At 39.7% G+C, this 18,252-nt stretch overlaps 2 protein-coding genes and 1 long non-coding RNA gene across 5 annotated transcripts; 1 reads left to right on the plus strand and 2 right to left on the minus strand.

Moving 5' to 3' along the window:
- Nucleotides 1–738: 738 nt before the first annotated feature.
- Nucleotides 739–2,052, minus strand: LOC145735154 (uncharacterized). The gene is made up of 3 exons (XM_081988941.1): nucleotides 1,966–2,052; nucleotides 1,687–1,910; nucleotides 739–1,617 (listed from the first exon to the last, which is right to left on the minus strand). Exons 1-3 carry the CDS (start codon nucleotides 1,981–1,983, stop codon nucleotides 819–821), a joined length of 1,041 nt encoding a protein of 346 aa, XP_081845067.1. The 5' UTR covers nucleotides 1,984–2,052; the 3' UTR covers nucleotides 739–818.
- On the plus strand, nucleotides 1,608–17,940 carry LOC145735140 (uncharacterized). 3 transcript variants are annotated; one of them, XR_014179588.1, is made up of 7 exons: nucleotides 1,608–9,849; nucleotides 9,980–10,272; nucleotides 10,924–11,073; nucleotides 11,130–11,243; nucleotides 11,647–12,346; nucleotides 12,569–17,402; nucleotides 17,458–17,940. XR_014179588.1 is itself a non-coding variant. In XM_081988917.1 (6 exons), the coding sequence occupies exons 1-6, from the start codon at nucleotides 9,644–9,646 to the stop codon at nucleotides 16,428–16,430; spliced, it is 5,325 nt and encodes a 1,774-aa protein (XP_081845043.1). In that variant the 5' UTR covers nucleotides 1,608–9,643; the 3' UTR covers nucleotides 16,431–17,940. The 3 variants fall into 3 exon arrangements, 2 of the variants coding, with proteins under 2 accessions (XP_081845043.1, XP_081845044.1); XM_081988917.1 differs by having other exon boundaries at nucleotides 12,569–17,940; XM_081988918.1 differs by having other exon boundaries at nucleotides 9,995–10,272; nucleotides 12,569–17,940.
- LOC145735163 (uncharacterized) lies at nucleotides 17,194–18,095 on the minus strand. Its single transcript, XR_014179589.1, has 3 exons — nucleotides 17,963–18,095; nucleotides 17,703–17,902; nucleotides 17,194–17,348 (listed from the first exon to the last, which is right to left on the minus strand). It is a non-coding gene; the product is annotated as an uncharacterized LOC145735163 (long non-coding RNA).
- Nucleotides 18,096–18,252: the final 157 nt, after the last annotated feature.

Here is an 18,252-nt window from a genome sequence, read left to right on the forward strand (position 1 = left end):
GCTATATAAAGGCTTAATAGAATTTAATAAACTACCTGTGATTATTAAAACCTGCGATAATTTAGCACAGTTTAGGAGGCTTTTAAAAAAATTTATTATAGATAGGTTGTAGGATTTGTTCATTTTATTTAGTTTTAATTTGTGAGTGTGTGTTTTATTTTATTTTTACGTTGCTTGTTTAGTTTTAGACATTAGTGTTCCCATTTAGATTAGACTCAAAACTTTTAGTTTATTCTTATAGTTAAGTGACCTTTTTGTGACATGTATCTTTTGTAGCATTGATGCTAAATAAATACTTACTTACTTACTATTTCAGCAAATTTTATCAATGTAAATCTCTTAATTTACTTGTACCGAAACAATTATTTTTTTTAATGCGTAGCTGAAACATTTAAGTGACAAGTAAATTACTTCATTCTCTTTGTGAACGCGAAATACAAGAGATTCGAAATTACTATAATTAGGACCAATCGTGTGGCCGTTCTAGCGATTCAAGGAACATTGCGACCGTCATTAAAGTCGGCCTATTACGAAACGCAAAACGTAAATTAGATCAATGATGCCAACTAACCGTAACGAATCTCGTAAAGAATCAGTATATTTTTCTGTGTTATCGGAAAATCGGTCGGGTTCCGAGTCCCATTTACTTTTACCCACTACTATCTAATTTCGCAATTGGCACACCTGATGCTGGCATTACAACCATTCCCTTGTAAATTATAGTCTTTGGTAACAATAAACAACAACACTAGTATATTTTTTTGTGACTAGAACAAAACAACTAACATTAAGTATAAATAAATAACAGAGTGAGGGAGCTACTTGTGGTAAGGGGTTTGCAATTGAGATGAGGGCCTAAAGTCCTCAGGCCACGCGCCATGTTGAGGCAAATGGTATGGAATCTGCACATCGGTGTGTCCTGGTTGGATTACGCTGCCTTCTTCACCTTCAAGGGGCAATTGTCCCTGGGGAATGTCTTGGTATTGTTGCAAAGCGTGCAAGTGCTGCTGCTGTTGAAGGAAATGAGCGTGATGTTCATGAGGAAGAGCTTGCTGGGGAGCAAAAGTGTGTCCTGGATGTTCGAATGGCAACGCCTGGGCTCCCAAAGGAAGATAGTTACGGGTTCCGTGATATTCCACTGATACTCCACTGGGAATTTGAGGAATCAAGTGAGAGTGGAAGTGGGGGGGTTGAGATGGAATTGAGTGGAAATGTGGTGCAACAGGAACAGGAGCAGGAAAAACTGGAACAGGAGCAGGTACATGCACGTGGGGTATTCTGGGGTAGTCCTTTAATACTGGAGTTAGGAACTTGGCCCCCAGTGGTAATACTCCCAAGTTGGGTCTGGTAACTTCGAACAAAACTGGAGAGGGTACGAACGGTCTGACAGGAAGGTGATCCACGTGAGCGAAAGTGTCATAGTGAGCGCCGTGAGGAACGGTGATTTGATGCACTTGGTCCACGTGAGGTGCTAAATGCACGTGTCCAGGTTGTACGTGGACGTGGTCGATGTGACTTTCAGGTTTCACCACTTCGACTACGGGTTTTACGGCGCTGCTTACTGGTTTCCATGCGCTGGGGGCTTTCAAGGCAAACTGAACTTTTGGTTTTGTGTACCTGGAATTATACTAGGTTAGATCTGAACGGTGCTGACCAGTTGAAAGGGAAAAATAATGAGTTAACAACCTGTATCCACCGTGAGTGATTGTTGGACGGATCACTTGGGGTTTATACACCACCCGTTTTATGTAAGCTGGGTGGTTCGCGCCACCACCGCATTTGTTGAGAGCCGCGCACAAAGTCCGTTTTTCCTGGTTGTTGTCCGAGTAGTCCTGATCGGAATCTTGAAGCGGATCGGGGTAAGTCACGTCAGCCAACGCGTAAGCAAAGGTAAGCGCAAGTATCAGCAGCTAATTGTGAGGGTGGTTTAGTTTGGAGTTTGATGGGTTTTTTTGCGATACTTACAAAACATGGGTAATCCATAATGGAAGCGCGTTAATTTTTTTTCGATTCGCACACTTGACACTTGCACGACTCGACGCGGACAAACTCGAAAAATTCACTTTCTTTTTGTTTTTATACTAAAGTGTTTGATACGAACGAGGGCGGATTTTTAATCAGTCTCAAAACTTAATTCTAAATCTATTAATGCTAATGCGTATGCAAACCGCGCTCTCGTAAAGAAAGTGCTTATACCAATTCTGGCGGTTTTGCTAACATTTTGCATTAAGGCCAGGTCCAAAAGTTTTTTTTTGTCTCTGGTAGTTTGCGAAATATTGGAAGTTGTAGAATCAAAATCTTCAGAAAGGGTTCCAGGTATGATTAATATGACAACTTAGAGTTTTGAAGAAAGCTGCCAGGAAGCAATTTTGACTATTCAAAGCCTTCTGGTTATAATTTGACTACTGGAAGACAGTAAGAAGCTTCCTGTCTTCAATTAAAGGCTTTCTAGCTTCAATCTGACAATTTTACCTTTGAAAATGCTTACAGTATTAATATGACAACTTACAGTTTTGAGGAAGGCTTCCAGACAGCACCTTTGAGTATTCAAAGACAGGAAGAAGCCTTCTGGTTATAATTTGACTACTGGAAGACAGTAACAAGCTTCCTGTCTTCAATCAAACGGTTTTTAGCTTCAATTTAACTATTTTACCTTTGAAAATGCTTACAGTATTAGTATGACTACTTAGAGTTTTCAGGAAAGCTTCCAGACAGCACTTTTGCCTATTCAAAGACAGAAAGAAGCCTTCTGGTTATAATTTGACTACTGGAAGACAGTAAGAAGCTTCCTGTCTTCAATTAAAGGCTTTCTAGCTTTCACTCCAAGTGGGTTTCACAGGTGATTTTGTCCTTTGAAACTGTGTTTCTGGTAGTCCAAATTTTGACACCGCTTTTCTTCCTGACTGTACCAATTTTTGTAGTTTTTCTTAATGCTCTGGGATAGGAAATTTAATGAGGATTCCAAAAATGTGCTTAAAACAGTAATTTTCTTACTTCAAGTGGGGTTCACAGGTGATTTTGTCCCTGACTGTCTTTTGAAACTGCGCTTCTGGCAGTTTAAATTTTAACACCTCTTTTCTCCCTGACTGTACCAAATTTTGTACCATTTTTTCAGGTTGTTGGATAGGAAATTTAATGAGGATTCCAAAAATGAGCTTAAAACAGTAATTTTCTCACTCCAAGTGGGTTTCACAGGTGATTTTGTCTCTGACTGTCTTTTGAAACTGTGTTTCAGGCAGTTCAAATTTTGACACCGCTTTTCTTCTTAACTGTACCAATTTTTGTAGTTTTTCTTAATGCTCTGGGATAGGAAATTTAATGAGGATTCCAAAAATGTGCTTAAAACAGTCATTTTGTCACTCCAAGTGGGTTTCACAGATGATTTTGTCCCTGACTGTCTTTTAAAACTGTGTTTCAGGCAGTTCAAAGTTTGACAACGGTTTTCTTCCTGACTGTACCAATTTTTGTAGTTTTTCTTCAGGCTATTGGATAGGAAATTTAATGAGGATTCCAAAAATGTGCTTAAAACAGTAATTTTCTTACTTCAAGTGGGGTTCACAGGTGATTTTGTCCCTGACTGTCTTTTGAAACTGTGTTTCTGGCAGTTCAAATTTTAACACCTCTTTTCTCCCTGACTGTACCAAATTTTATACCATTTTTTCAGGTTGTTGGATAGGAAATTTAATGAGGATTCCAAAAATGAGCTTAAAACAGTAATTTTCTCACTCCAAGTTGGTTTCACAGGTGATTTTGTCCCTGACTGTCTTTTGAAACTGCGCTTCTGGCAGTTTAAATTTTAACACCTCTTTTCTCCCTGACTGTACCAAATTTTGTACCATTTTTTCAGGTTGTTGGATAGGAAATTTAATGAGGATTCCAAAAATGAGCTTAAAACAGTAATTTTCTCACTCCAAGTGGGTTTCACAGGTGATTTTGTCTCTGACTGTCTTTTGAAACTGTGTTCCAGGCAGTTCAAATTTTGACACCGCTTTTCTTCCTAACTGTACCGATTTTTGTAGTTTTTCTTAATGCTCTGGGATAGGAAATTTAATGAGGATTCCAAAAATGTGCTTAAAACAGTCATTTTGTCACTCCATATGGGCTTCACAGGCAATTTTGTCCCTGACTGTCTTTTGAAACTGTGTTTCTTCCAATTCAAATTTTGACACCGCTTCTGTTCCTGACTGTACCAATTTTTGTACCTTTACTATCAAGCTCTTGGATAGGAAATTTAATGAGGATTCCAAAAATGTGCTTAAAACATTAATTTTCTCACTCCAAATGGGTTTCACAGGTGATTTTGTCCCTGACTGTCTTTTGAAACTGTGTTTCTGGCAGTTCAAATTTTAACACCTCTTTTCTCCCTGACTGTACCAAATTTTATACCATTTTTTCAGGTTGTTGGATAGGAAATTTAATGAGGATTCCAAAAATGAGCTTAAAACAGTAATTTTCTCACTCCAAGTTGGTTTCACAGGTGATTTTGTCCCTGACTGTCTTTTGAAACTGCGCTTCTGGCAGTTTAAATTTTAACACCTCTTTTCTCCCTGACTGTACCAAATTTTGTACCATTTTTTCAGGTTGTTGGATAGGAAATTTAATGAGGATTCCAAAAATGAGCTTAAAACAGTAATTTTCTCACTCCAAGTGGGTTTCACAGGTGATTTTGTCTCTGACTGTCTTTTGAAACTGTGTTCCAGGCAGTTCAAATTTTGACACCGCTTTTCTTCCTAACTGTACCGATTTTTGTAGTTTTTCTTAATGCTCTGGGATAGGAAATTTAATGAGGATTCCAAAAATGTGCTTAAAACAGTCATTTTGTCACTCCATATGGGCTTCACAGGCAATTTTGTCCCTGACTGTCTTTTGAAACTGTGTTTCTTCCAATTCAAATTTTGACACCGCTTCTGTTCCTGACTGTACCAATTTTTGTACCTTTTCTATCAAGCTCTTGGATAGGAAATTTAATGAGGATTCCAAAAATATGCTTAAAACAATCATTTTCTCACTCCAATTGGGTTTCACAGGTGATTTTGTCTCTGACTGTGTTTTGAAACTGCGCTTCTGGCAGTTCAAATTTTTAACACCTCTTTTCTCCCTGACTTTACCAAATTTTGTACCATTTTTTCAGGTTGTTGGATAGGAAATTTAATGAGGATTCCAAAAATGTGCTTAAAACATTAATTTTCTCACTCCAAATGGGTTTCACAGGTGATTTTGTCTCTGACTGTCTTTTGAAACTGTTTCTGGCAGTTAAAATTTTTTTTGGTTATAATTTAACTACTGGATGACAGTAAGAAGCTTCCTGTCTTCAATTAAAAGGCATTTTAGCTTCAATTTGACAATTTCACTTATTAAAATGCTTACAGTATTAATATGACAACTTCCAGGCTTCCAGACAGCACTTTTGACTATTCAAAGAGAGAAAGAAGAAGAATTTAACTACTGGAAAACCCACTGGATTTTGTAGCTCCAATTTGACAATATATAGCTGTAAATAGATACTTTTTAATAAATATTCCAACTGATCAACTGTCCTGAGAGTGCGCCAACATTTGGTCCTTCAAGCCGCATAACCACCTGGTATCAGAACACTTAAATACTGCAATACATAATACTCGAAATAGTGGTTTTAGCAGATTGATAGGTTTATTCTACAACCCTAGAATTTTGATACAAAATCGATTTTTGATTCAAATTCTACAGGTTTTGTCAGTTAACCTTCTGAATCGACCTTCACCATTTTGTGTCGAAACGTCAAAATTTGTGATGGTAAATTGCCGAAATGTGGTATTGTCTAACAGTCCGACAAAGAAAGGGAAAGTAAATCGTATTCAAAGCACAGATTCATTTCCCAGGCCGATTACGTTACCGAACAATGTCGGTTTCTCTCTGGGTCAGATCGCTCCCGTGTGTAATAACAAACACGTTGAAAAAGGTAAAGAGAGCCGCGCGCTATTTGCTATTTGTGTATGGTCGTTACACATTAAATAACTTGTCGCTTTTTCCCGATATTGTGCCATGTAAACGATTTTTTCCGTTGGGTAACGGCGCGCCGCCTCGCGGCGTAAAATCGATCAACTCTGCGAGAGTACTTTAAACATTCCGTTTCCTCGTTTTGAAGCAGTCCGTTCTGCAATATTAATTACATAAATCCGATTGATCGCTTATTGAAACACCTACTACGGGGAATTGTGTGTTAATTGAGGGGGGCCGCCTTTTTATAATTATTAAATTGATGACGCGCTCGGTTTACGCGCCATCGTCTCTATTAACTGGTGAATTTCGATTATATGCAGTTCGATAATGGGGCTCGAAAATTTGTCCTTACGTAAACAAAAATGCAATCGAAATCGTTTAGATTACAATGGAGACGATTCGAGGCGGTTAAATACCGAAAAACTAAACGAATTATCAAATTTAGTTAAGAGGGCGCTCAAATTTGTGTTCTACGACAAATTCTAGACATATTTTATGTAATCAACATAGACAAGCCTATAGAACCCGAGCAAGACAGCAAAACAATAAAAAAAGATACAAAATAGAACTGACACTTGACATTGATGACATTCCAGTTTTGTCGCAGTCAGCTGTCAAAATGAGCGAATAGCGGATTCAATTTGATTGGCAGTGACGTTATAATTGTCCTTCCTTGTCTATTAGTTGTGAATTGAACGAGACGGAATTTTGACATTATTTACGTATGTTTTTTAACCAATTTTTAAGATTCGGCGTTGGCGCTGCCCGCTACGTCATTTAAAATTTATAATTTTGATTGTTTGGCGTTTGTTGACAGTTTCGTCAAAATTTTCACGTGGAAATTTAAATTTATTGATTATTATTGGCGTTTCGGGCATCCCAGCTGTCATTTGCATATAAATATCCCCTTTGCTGTGCATTGGAACCCTTATGGAGCAAAATAAAAATTTGCTAAAACTGCACTTTTGACAAAAATTGCTTTCTTCATTCGTTTTTGAAAATGTTCCTTCGGATTTGGCATATTTCTTCAAATAAGGTTAGAAATAAATAAAAACAGAAAATCTGATTTTTCGTTTTTTTTTTTTTGCTATCATCGGAAGTACTAGGAAAATCAAGATTTTTAAAACCGCAGAAAAATTGACAGTATCATATTATTTATAATGTTAGGTTAGGGTTGCCCGATTTTAGTTCAGCTGGCGCTGCAATCTTAACTTGAAACGCCAATAATATACTTCTTTCTTGCGTTAATTTTACGGCCTGGCTACGCGGACTAGTTGTAGAATACAGTGGAAGGGACAAAGGTTTTCCTTTACTTTGAATATTTGAAGAACAAAACACAACCCGACACCTTCAAAGTCAATGTCTTTTCGGCAACTTTCAACTTCAATTGCGACGTTGCTAGCCAATGAGTAAATCTGACAACGCAGATTTTGAGGGGACTGTCAAGTTTTTCATGTTACAAGGCACCGCCTACTATACTAGAAGGTGATTGTCAAAAATTCCAATATGGCGGGAATAGTGGTGACAGTTCGTATTGTAGAAATTGAGCTTTTTGAGGTTTAGATGAATTTTTACGGTTTAAAATCAAAACTTGAGGTTATTTTAAGTTATTTTTGTTTGCTGTCGTTCATAAGTTTTTCAAGCCGCATTGTAACAGCAATTCAGGAAAAAGCTCAACCATGTCAGTTTTTTACCGGATCTAACTCAACAGTGGTGGAACACTTTGAAGTGGAATGATTTTACTCCAACTCTATACTCAATGGTAAGTACCAGTGCTTTCTAGTACAGTAAACGTATTAGGTACTTATTACATGCACAGGTATGTGAGTTACATTTTAAAGCATCCTTCATTGTGAGGGCAACAAAAATAATGTTGAATGAATGTTCTTGGTAATATCATAAGAACCATTTACCAGTTTTGCTTACCTAGGATTTACAGATTTTCTTACATTAAACAGTGTTTAAACTAGTTTGCTGTGTGTTGTACTTTCCAGAACAAATTTGTTTAGGCTGGACTTGATTGTTTATAAAAAAGCTCTATCTATACATATCTGGATCAGGAATGAACCTTTCTTTGATTTTTCACTCACAATTTGCAATAAACTAAACAAAAATAATAAAAAAAACATGTTTCTCACTGCATTTCAATAGGTTTATGTATAAAATGAAAACCGCTAAGGCCCCATTAAAAATGACATTTTAAGCTTTCTAGTATAGAAGGCGGTGTACAAGGCCATCTTGATTATATATTGCTTTTTTCCAGCTTAACCTCACTCTTGTAAGTCTTGTCAAATCGGTAAACAACTGTCAGTGTCAATTGTCAACGAATATGTTTCTGTCCTTTGCTAACCTTAAAAGCACACTGGTGCCATGTTGCCGAATTCTCCGCTTCGGGAATCTGGAATTAATCTTAAGACATGAGTGAATTTCAATCTGTGACTGTCAGAACAGACTTCGGCTGGAATGGAGAGTAGTCGACAATAATGATACTCCACATGAAATTTGGTTTACAATTTGTCATCATGAAAGTATAAATATTCTTTTTAGGAAAAGGTAGTATGCACATTAAGACGGCATACCGTCACGGCAGAAATCAACCATGGAAGTGTAAATCGTCAATCGAAGCATCGACATGGTAAAGCCCTCCCCGTTAAGGTGTTACGGAGCAAAACAGAACACGTTACATACTCCATTTGTCGCGTCGGCATTGCTTAAAAATGCACCGGACTTTCTTCTTTCTTCACGCTGATTTACGACCGGTAGCGAAAAAAGGCAAAGCCACCTTTTAACAACAACAACACGTATCCGCGTGTCACAGTTTGCATACTGATCCAGAATGTGTGTATTAGCTTCGCGTAATCAGTTAAGCAGAGGATATTGCTTTGTAATGATTCATTAACTAATAGGAGACATGATTATGAGGCTGTCATATACGATTTTGCGGTGATGACACGGAAAAGAAATGGAACGGCTACGATTTTGTGGTTGATCGGGCCGGGAAGCAGGCCAGACTTAGGTCCGTGTAAACCGAAACTGTTACAAGGAGAATTGCGGCCGTTGAAAATGGCTCAACGCAACACTAACTCATATAACGAATTTTGCGAAACCGACTATTGCCCAAACTAAACGAAAAACCGCAGTTTTTAGGAATATTGTTATTAAAACCCGATTTGCATACACCGTGGACAAAAACGAGGTTAAAGGAGAGCGCGGCCCGTGACTAACGCACGGCTTTTTCAACATAAAACGCGCGTCTCCGATATACAGGGCGCTGCTTTACCGACTCGACGATAATAAAACGATTTTCTCGGTTGCGGTGAATCAAAAAGTGGATTCATTTGATTGAAAACAATAGTCAATCACTATATATATCAATACATAATATAGAACAAATCGAATTTTAAACGGCAGAACCCAATGATGCGTTTCGGTCAGATTCGTTTTTACGTAAGCCGTTCGGCCACTTTCGCGCGCAAAATACCTCTTTTATAAAGAGTGTCGCAAAACTCTAGAGAACAAAAAAAAAACGGTCTTTCTCCATCGAAAATCAGGCGAAAACGCTACGACAATTCAGGTAGGCACCTGCCAGTCTGGCTCCAGAACCTGTTGGGGCCGCACGGATTCCCTCAATTTGACTTCCGTTTGGGTTACCGAGAATGCAACAATGCCAAGTTTCAGTCATTTTGGGTTATTTCTAGTGCTAGTGCTCACTGTGATTAGTGTCGATAGTGATCGTAGGGGTAACGCGATCGCTTCCGATAGAAGAATCAGTGACGTTATTGACGTGTTTGTGGACGAAGATGGCTCCCTACAATCTAGGGATAAACGGACTATTGGCACCCTGTTAAGTGGTGTTGCCGATTTGTTCGGGTAGGTATCTTCATCATTTTAATTACACCCAACCGCAACCAATCGATAATCGCAACCAATTTTCAATTCACACCAACTAAATAACCAACCAAACCCATCAAATTCCCAATCAAAATCTACCACGCTTCAGGTATGACGTTCAAAGAAGACCCTCGGTACGAGAATTGACCCCAGTGGCGTACAACCCCTCAATCTTGGGTGCTTTTCCGTTGGACCCCAACGCAATCGGCAACGATGTTGGTCCAGCTCTGGCCAGACAGGTGGCAGCTCCACCAGCTGCTGCTCCCGCACCCGCTCCTGCACCAGCTCCAGCACCCGTTGCTCCTCCTGCTGCTCCAGTCGCACCATCCACTTTGACAGCCGGAGTACGACGTGCTTTCCAATTGGGCGTCAATTGGAGTAACCAGAGACAACAACTTGGAGGTGAGTAGCAATATTAACCAATTTGTTCTACTATTTGTTTTAGCTGATGATATTAGTCAATCAGTACAGTGTTGCCAACTGTTTCTACTAACATTCCTCCTTTTCACTGCTTTTTTTTTGGATAATTTTAAAATTTCAATTCTTGTAATTGGCTTTTCCAGTTGAACTAAAATCTTGACAACACCTGGCTGTCACTTCAAATTCCTAACCAAAATCAATGTAAACAAAAATGACAGCTGGAATGCCTGAAACTGTTTTCAAAACTTACCACCAGAGGGAGTATACAGGTGTGGTAAATCCAAAAGCGACCATAGGAAAACTGTGTAACGGACAGAGAAACGTAGGTAATTGCATGCGCGGGAGAAAGACAGAAAACGAAAAAAATATCAAGTAGGCCATATTTTTAGCACGCTGTTGCCAAACGCCGTAAGTAAGTTTGTCGAGGGTATTGAATGTGGCCTACTTGATATTTTTTTCGTTTTCTGTCTTTCTCTCGCGCATGCAATTACCTACGTTTCTCTGTCCGTTACACGGTTTTCCTATGGTCGCTTTTGGATTTACCACACCTGTATGTCTTATCTCTTTTCTGTGTCCATGATTATCCAATTTACAGTTTTTCACAAAAAAATTAATCAAAAAACGTGTTGTTAGCTCCTGCTGCTGCTGCACCAGCGCCAGCCCCTGCCGCCCCCGCACCGCCTCCTCCACCAGCAGCTCCAGCTCCCGTTGCGCCACCCGTCCAAGGAGTAAGACGCGCTTACACTGTGGGAGTAAACTGGCAAAATTTACGGCAAACTTTAGGTGAGAAATTTATAAAAAAAACTAGGAGGTAAGTTAAGAAAATGTTTTGGTTGCAGGTGCTGCTCCAGGTGCGCCAGCGCCTGCTGCCCCAGCTCCAGCGCCCCCTATACAAGGTGTGAGACGATCCTACCAGATTGGTCTGGACTTTTCCAATCAGCGGCAGCAGTTAGGTATGACTCTTTTGGAAATATTCGGGTTGGAGTTGTTTATAGAGATCTGTAGTACTCTCTGACTGGGGGCCTTTTTTTGTATCATGCAGGGTAGATTAGTCGATGGGGGCCCCGAGGAAGACCACCTCTACTTCCCTTTTAATATAGCGCCACACACTGTTCTATCTCTACCTCTTTCTATCTTTACTTAATCCGCTATCGCTTTATTTAAGTAGTTTTTAGTTTGATAGTTTTTGAACCAAAAAATAAATTAAGTAAGAATGTAAGTACGTTGTTTTCTTTTTGTTTCGGTCCACCGGCACCCGTACTAAAAACTATACCACTCACGGACTTACTTACATACTTACCCCTTAAGAATGACTGTACTGACGTAACGCACCTGTCTCCTCTCTGCATCGTTTAGGATTGCCTCCTGGAGTTGCACCTCCAGCACCACCACCACCACCACCAGCGGCAGCCCCACCAAGAGCTCCCCCAGCTCTGCCTCCAGCGAGACCACCTGCGCGACCTCCAGCAAGGCCTCCCGCAGCCCCTCCACGTTCTCCACCACGTGCTCCTCCACGAGCTAATTTCCTGGATCAAACCCCTGAATTGGTGGAAAGAATCTACTTCAATCGACACGGCACCCCACCACCAATCAAAATAGTTTACCCCGCGGTGCAGAACATTCACTTGGACCGACCCCCAATACGGCAACCTCAACAACAAGTCGACCGCGAGGAAGAAGAGGAAGAGCCACAACAACAACCACAAGAACAAGAAGAAGAAGAGGAGGAGGAAGAAGAACAAGAGGAACCTTCAAAAGAAGACCAGCCGAGAAACAAGGAAGATTCCAGTAACGATGAAGAGGAGGAAGAAGAACAGGAACAGGAATCCGAAGACGAAGAAGAAGAAGAAAGCGAAACTGAACGAGACGAAGAGAGCAGCGAAGAAACAAAAGTGGTACCAAAACAAACGCTTAAATTGCCACCCAAAGAAGCCCCGAGAGGATTTCAAAAACCCACCCCGGAACCTTTGTTGAGGCAAACCACGGCCAACTCCAAAGAGAAGCTTTACATTCTGAAGCGTGAGTTTAGTAATCAAAAACAGGACCGACCCCAAAAGTAAGTACTTTAATTGTACACCCAAAAAAGTACCGCAATCATGATGTAATGTAAATGATTTTCAACGCTTCAGTAAAGTTGTACGGTTTGGTAATCAAGTGAAATTGGCAACCTGTGGTTATTGCTTTACTCTGTTCTAATAACTTAAATCCAAAATTCACTTCTCAAGAAGCATCTTCTCTATTTTTTTTAAATTTAACCGTTTTTCCTACAAACTTTCAGATTCCGTATCGAGTTTCCCGATTACGCAGACGCGGACAATAAAGAAGACAAACGAGCCATCCCCAAAGCGAAACTCAATGAAATCAAGGCTTTCACCTACACCAGCACTAAATCTCCTCAAGGACCATCACCCACTCCCATCACCCTGCTACAGCTTCTCTCCGAAGACGTTCCAAAGCAAATCAAACATCTGGACGAACACCAGAGGACGGTACGAAGTGTGAGCACACCTGCGCCTGTGCAAGACTCGCAACCAGCACCTGCACAAGACTTGGAGACGGCGGAAAACATTGACGCTGCCCACTACATCAACCGGAAATTGATCAACTATTTTGCGAAAAAGTTTGCCAAAGACGCGGCCACAGCAGCCAGGGCCGTGCAAAACGCCCATTTACTCGACCAGCCCCATTACGATGTAAAGTATCGCAAAATCCAGATTCCTATTGATCCTGCCCTCGCCAAACATTTAGCCAAACTGCATCATGAATCTATCCCGGAAACTATTCCTGAAGTCCCCGTGACGAAGCCTACTCCGGTGAAAGTGGAGGTATCCAAGGACACTGATGTGCATGAAGAACACCAGAAGATCTTACAGGAGTTGGCGGAGAACTTCAAAGACAGGCAGCGCTACTTGGAGGCTAACACTCCCACACCCTTAGAAGAAAAGAAAGATGACGTGCAAACGTACTACGCCAAAGCTTTGGACGGAATAGTCAAGAACTTCGAAAACACCGCTAATCATTTATACAATCGGGAGAAAAATCTAAACGACGACCATCGCAAGATGCTTCAAGCTTTGAAAGAAATAGCCAGACAGAAACAACTAGCCTTAGAAGCTGAAGAAGACGAAAAAGAGCAAATTGCTGTAGTCAAAGAGAAAATCGCTGAAAAAATTGAAAGGGAACCCAGCAAAGATGACGTAGAAGATGCTCCAATACAAGCACCTAAACATGACGATTATGAAAAGCCCGAAGATGTGGTGGACGAGTCCATTAAAGTAGGCAATGAAGATATTGTAGGACCCAACGATGAATTTATAGAAAACATCGAAGCATCCGTAGAACGCCAGGCGTACAAGCCAGACGAAATCAAACTTTCCATCCCCACACCAATACCAGAGAAATCTTTTGAAACCAACTTCTTCTTCCAACCCCAAGAGTTTGTTAAAGAAATTGAAAAAATAGTTTATCCTGAACATAACGAAAAAGGTTTCAGCTTCGAAGAACCTGCACTTCACGAAGACATAACTGAAAAAATTTCAAATGACAAAGAGGACGATGATAATGATGAAGATGATAAAAAAACTGAAGATAATGAAGAAGACGACAAAAACGTTACAAAAGACAGTGAAGATGATGAAGAGGATGGCGAAAGCAAAGAAGTGGAAAAACAAGCCGATGAAAAGCAAGAGGAAATAGTAATTTCAGACGAAAAAACAAATGACAAACCTCAAGAAGAAGAGAAAAGTCAGGAAGACGAGGAGGATGATGAAGAAGAAAACCAACCTGCAGAGGAGGCTGGTGAAAACAAAGAGGAACAACCAGAAACTGAAAAAGAAGAAGAAACCACAGACACTGAAGACTCTAAACAAAAAACTGACGAATCTGGAGTAACCTCTTTAATAGGAAGCTTGGATTTTGACAAATTATTCTCAGAAGTACCTAGCTTCAGTCTAGACAGCGACAAAAACGAGGCTGACTCCGATAAGAAGACTGAAACTACTGAGGAACCAAAACAAGAACTCGAACAGACTGAAGTTAAAAAGAAAACTTTTGAAAGCCTTAGCGAAGTTCCTTTTGAAAGCTTTTTCACCGAGCACCCTCCAGATTTTACCTTCCCCACCACGTTCAGTAGTGAAAAACCGGCTGAAGAAACCACCCCTACCGAAGAGGAAACTAAAAAACCTGAAACTGATGACGACGAGGAAGAGGAAGAAGAAAAGAAAAATGAGGACGAGGAAGCAGAAAGCAAGCCTGAAATTGCTAAAGAAGAAGAGGAAGTGAAAAGTGAAGATGAGGAAGCGGAAACCAAACCGGAACCTGTTAAAGAAGAAGAAAAAATTGAAGACGATGAAAAGGTTAGCACACCAGAAACTGTTGATGAAGAGAAAGAAGATAAAGAAGCCAGTGTTGAAAATGTCAGCACACCGGAAGAAGAAAGTGAAGAAGAGACAACACCGGAAGATGTTGAAAAAGAAGGCGAAGAAGAGACCAAACCGGAAGAAGGTGATGCAGAAGAACCAGAAGAAAAACAGGCGGTGGAAAGCCCTAAAGAACAAAACACCTTCTTCACAGACCAACCCATTGATTTCCCTCCTAACAAAGCTACTGAAGAAAGTGAAGAACCAAAACCCACGGAGCAATCAAAAGAAACTGATGACACGGAAAATGATGATGAAGAGGACGAGTCAGATGACAAAAAATCTGATGAGACTGCCGAAGAAGAGAGTGAGGCAACTACGGCAAAAAATGAAGATGAAACAGAAGAGAGCCAAACTTTCGAAACGTTGAAAGAAACCCCATTGCATACGTTCTTCACTGACACTCCAGCGTTCGATTTTGGCGATGACAAAAAGCCAAAAGTAGAAACAATCGCACCTGAAGCTAAACAGGCTGAAGAAGAAGAAGAGGAGGAAGAAGAACGGTCTGAAGATAAGAAAACTGAAAACGTTGAAACTCCTAATGACGAGAAAGAGGCAGAAAAAGAAGTAGAAAATAAATCAACTCCAGCAAACACTTTCTTTACCGAAGCAACTCCGGTTGACACAGAAAAAAAAGCTGAAGTTCAAGAAGAGGATGAAGAAGGAGAAGAGGAAGAAGAAGAAGAAGAAGGTGAAGCGGCCGAAACGGAACAGTCACCTTCAACACCAGAGCCGCAAACTTTACCAACTCAGCAAAAAGATCAAGAAGATAAAGAAGAAGCAAAAAAGCGTGCGGAAGAAGAAGAGAAACGCAAGAACGAGGAGAACGAAAAAGCGTTGAGAGAATACATAATCGAGCATTTTGAGGTTGACATAATTGACGGAGTCCCTGTACCTAAAGGAGTAAAAGACACGCCACGTTACAAACAAATTGTAGAGAACGTGAAAAAACCCCACGAAGACGTTACTTTCTTCAAAGAAGAGACGGATAAGTATGATTTTGCCAAAGAGGCTGGTAGTTTTCTTAACACCTTTTTCGATAAAAACACTAAAAAGCTAGATAAAGCTGGTAATAAAATTGAAGAAGAAAATGACGAGCCTGAAGAAAAAGAAGAAGAGGAGGAGGATGAAAGTAAATTGAGCGAAACTCAGGCTGAAGAAGAGCAATGTGAGGAAGAGGAAGACGAGCCGGAAGAAGGTAAAACACAACAAAAAGCACAGACTCAGAAGAAACAGGAGTCGTTTCAATATCCTCACGAGCACAAATTTGAAGAAATCTACGGCGAATTTCGTAACAATAAATTAAATAACCCTCATACTCAAGGCAGTAACAAACTTGAGGTGATTCACCCCAACTTACACTCGGGAGGTTTCAAACAAAAGGGATTGGAACTGGTGGAAAGCGGAGAAAAGGTTGTGACAGTACCCTACGAGTACGACTATGGCAGTAGCGAGAAAATGGTGGTGCAAATCAGCCCTCCAATTAGTGCAAAAAGGGTGAAACGTCAAACGGAAGATGACGAGTGGAGTTATCAACCAGAAAGTTACGACCCAAGTTTCTCGTACAATTTTGAGGTGGCACAACCTAAAGGTGGCCAAGCTGTCAAAATTGACAGAAAAGACGAACCCTTAGGACCTAAGGCTGTGGTGTTTGAGAACGAGAGCGGCAGACAGAAAACCTACATACGAGTGAAACAGAAAGAGAAAGAGATGTTCGGATAAGTTTGTAGTCAGCGATTAGTAGCAGTGTTTAAAGTCTGTCAAGTGGTAACCACCATTTTTTGTTATTGTTTTTGTTTGTTGTTTTTTTGTTACAAAAAAGTCAATGTCGACATATAAATATTATTTGCTGAAAGTGCTATTTAGTCATAGCGACTGTCCGCTTTTACGCTACAATTAATTGTTAAACGTTATGTAGCTATAGTCTTGCTATATTTGTTAATCTTTGTTTTTTTTACGACTTTTTACGTTAATTAAAACGCTTGCAAGGTGCACAAAATTGCCAACATGCCAAAAGTGTGCTACTATAAGTTTTAATACCAAAAAGGCTTAATTTTACATGGTTATAATGCAATTGGCCACGGCGCCATTTTTATATAATTTTGTAAACTTATTTAGACTGTGAAAATATTCCTTAACCAATCCGGTTGTGCAAGTGATGATTACAAAACAATTTTGCGTTATAGAAGTAATATGGAGCAACTGGCTCTGGTTTAATAAGGATTTTTAATAAAAAGAACAATTAAACGCGTTTATTTGGTTAAACATCCTCGTCTAGTAGCGTAGTGTTCAATTCTATGGTTTTCTGATTCAATAACTGTCATTGCCAACAGTTGGCAACACAGCACAAACACGCCTACTTTCGATCAATGATTTCAATCACCTGACACCATGATTTTAAAATCACATGGAGATCACGTGATTTCTGAATGATTTGGAAGTCGCAAACCCAAAGAAATCGGCTAACGTTTTAAAACGTACAATATTACAACTTTCTTTAGTTATTTTAAGCAGTAAAACCAAGGAATTGTGACATCTTCCCACAGCGGGCAACTAAAATTAACACCATCCCATCCCTGTTGTGGTCCTATTTCAGATGCTGCACAAATCAGTGGCGGTGCAAACAACGAGCGTCCAGACCTGTAACAAACAGACTACGATCGAGTCGTCCCCCAAATTTACGGATCAAAAAAGGTATAAAAACGGCTCTGATCCTTTAGGAATCAGACAATAGTTGTGCTGCTTTCAGTATTGCAGCCATTTTCGAGAGGCTTAAAAGCGAACTCGAGAATCTGCACGCGCATATTGAACAACAGAAGATAATGTTTTAGAGCGTTTTTACTCAAGTTACGAAAATAAGTATAACCTTTAGTTAAAGTAGTTAAAACTATTTGTAATAAAATGAAACTTCTTAATGTTAGTATAGCAGTATCTCTTATTAGTAGAATCCTAGCTGTACCTAACCTAGCTTTGTGATATACAGGTTTTACTGACCTTTAACAAGTTGTAATCATTCAGGATACCAACAAAACGGCTAAATTCAAAACATGAGGTAAATTTTAACTGGGTCATGGCCATCAACCTCTCAAGGACGTCGGTTGGAAAATGTTGAACTATTCAGCACATTTCACTTTGACAGAGTCTATACCGATTCGGATTACAGCTAAGCATATTGGCTTTAGCTAGAACAACCGCTAGAAAGGATATAAGTTACAAAAAGATAGTTTTTTTTTTAAATAAACCCGAAAATTTACCGGCCGCCAACGCCAAATGTCAAATTTACTATCATTATAAGAAACAAAATGGCGTTGGGTTATATTGTAAAAGCGTGTATTAAAGATAAAACTATTAAAATTCATTTACTAAAAATAAAAGGTGAGTTTTCTAGCTGATTTAAAAAGAAACTCCAGACATGACATGGTATAACATACAAAACATTCTATTGAAAGTTTAATTTAAGTCGATCACGTGACTGTCGTAGACTAGTCGTTAAAATTGTCACGTGATGCATGCTTTCTTACACACATAACCTCACTATTATCTT

This window comes from Ips typographus, linkage group LG11 (assembly GCF_016097725.1).
Source record: "Ips typographus isolate SLU linkage group LG11, UJ_Ityp_2.0, whole genome shotgun sequence".
NCBI lineage: Eukaryota > Metazoa > Arthropoda > Insecta > Coleoptera > Curculionidae > Ips > Ips typographus.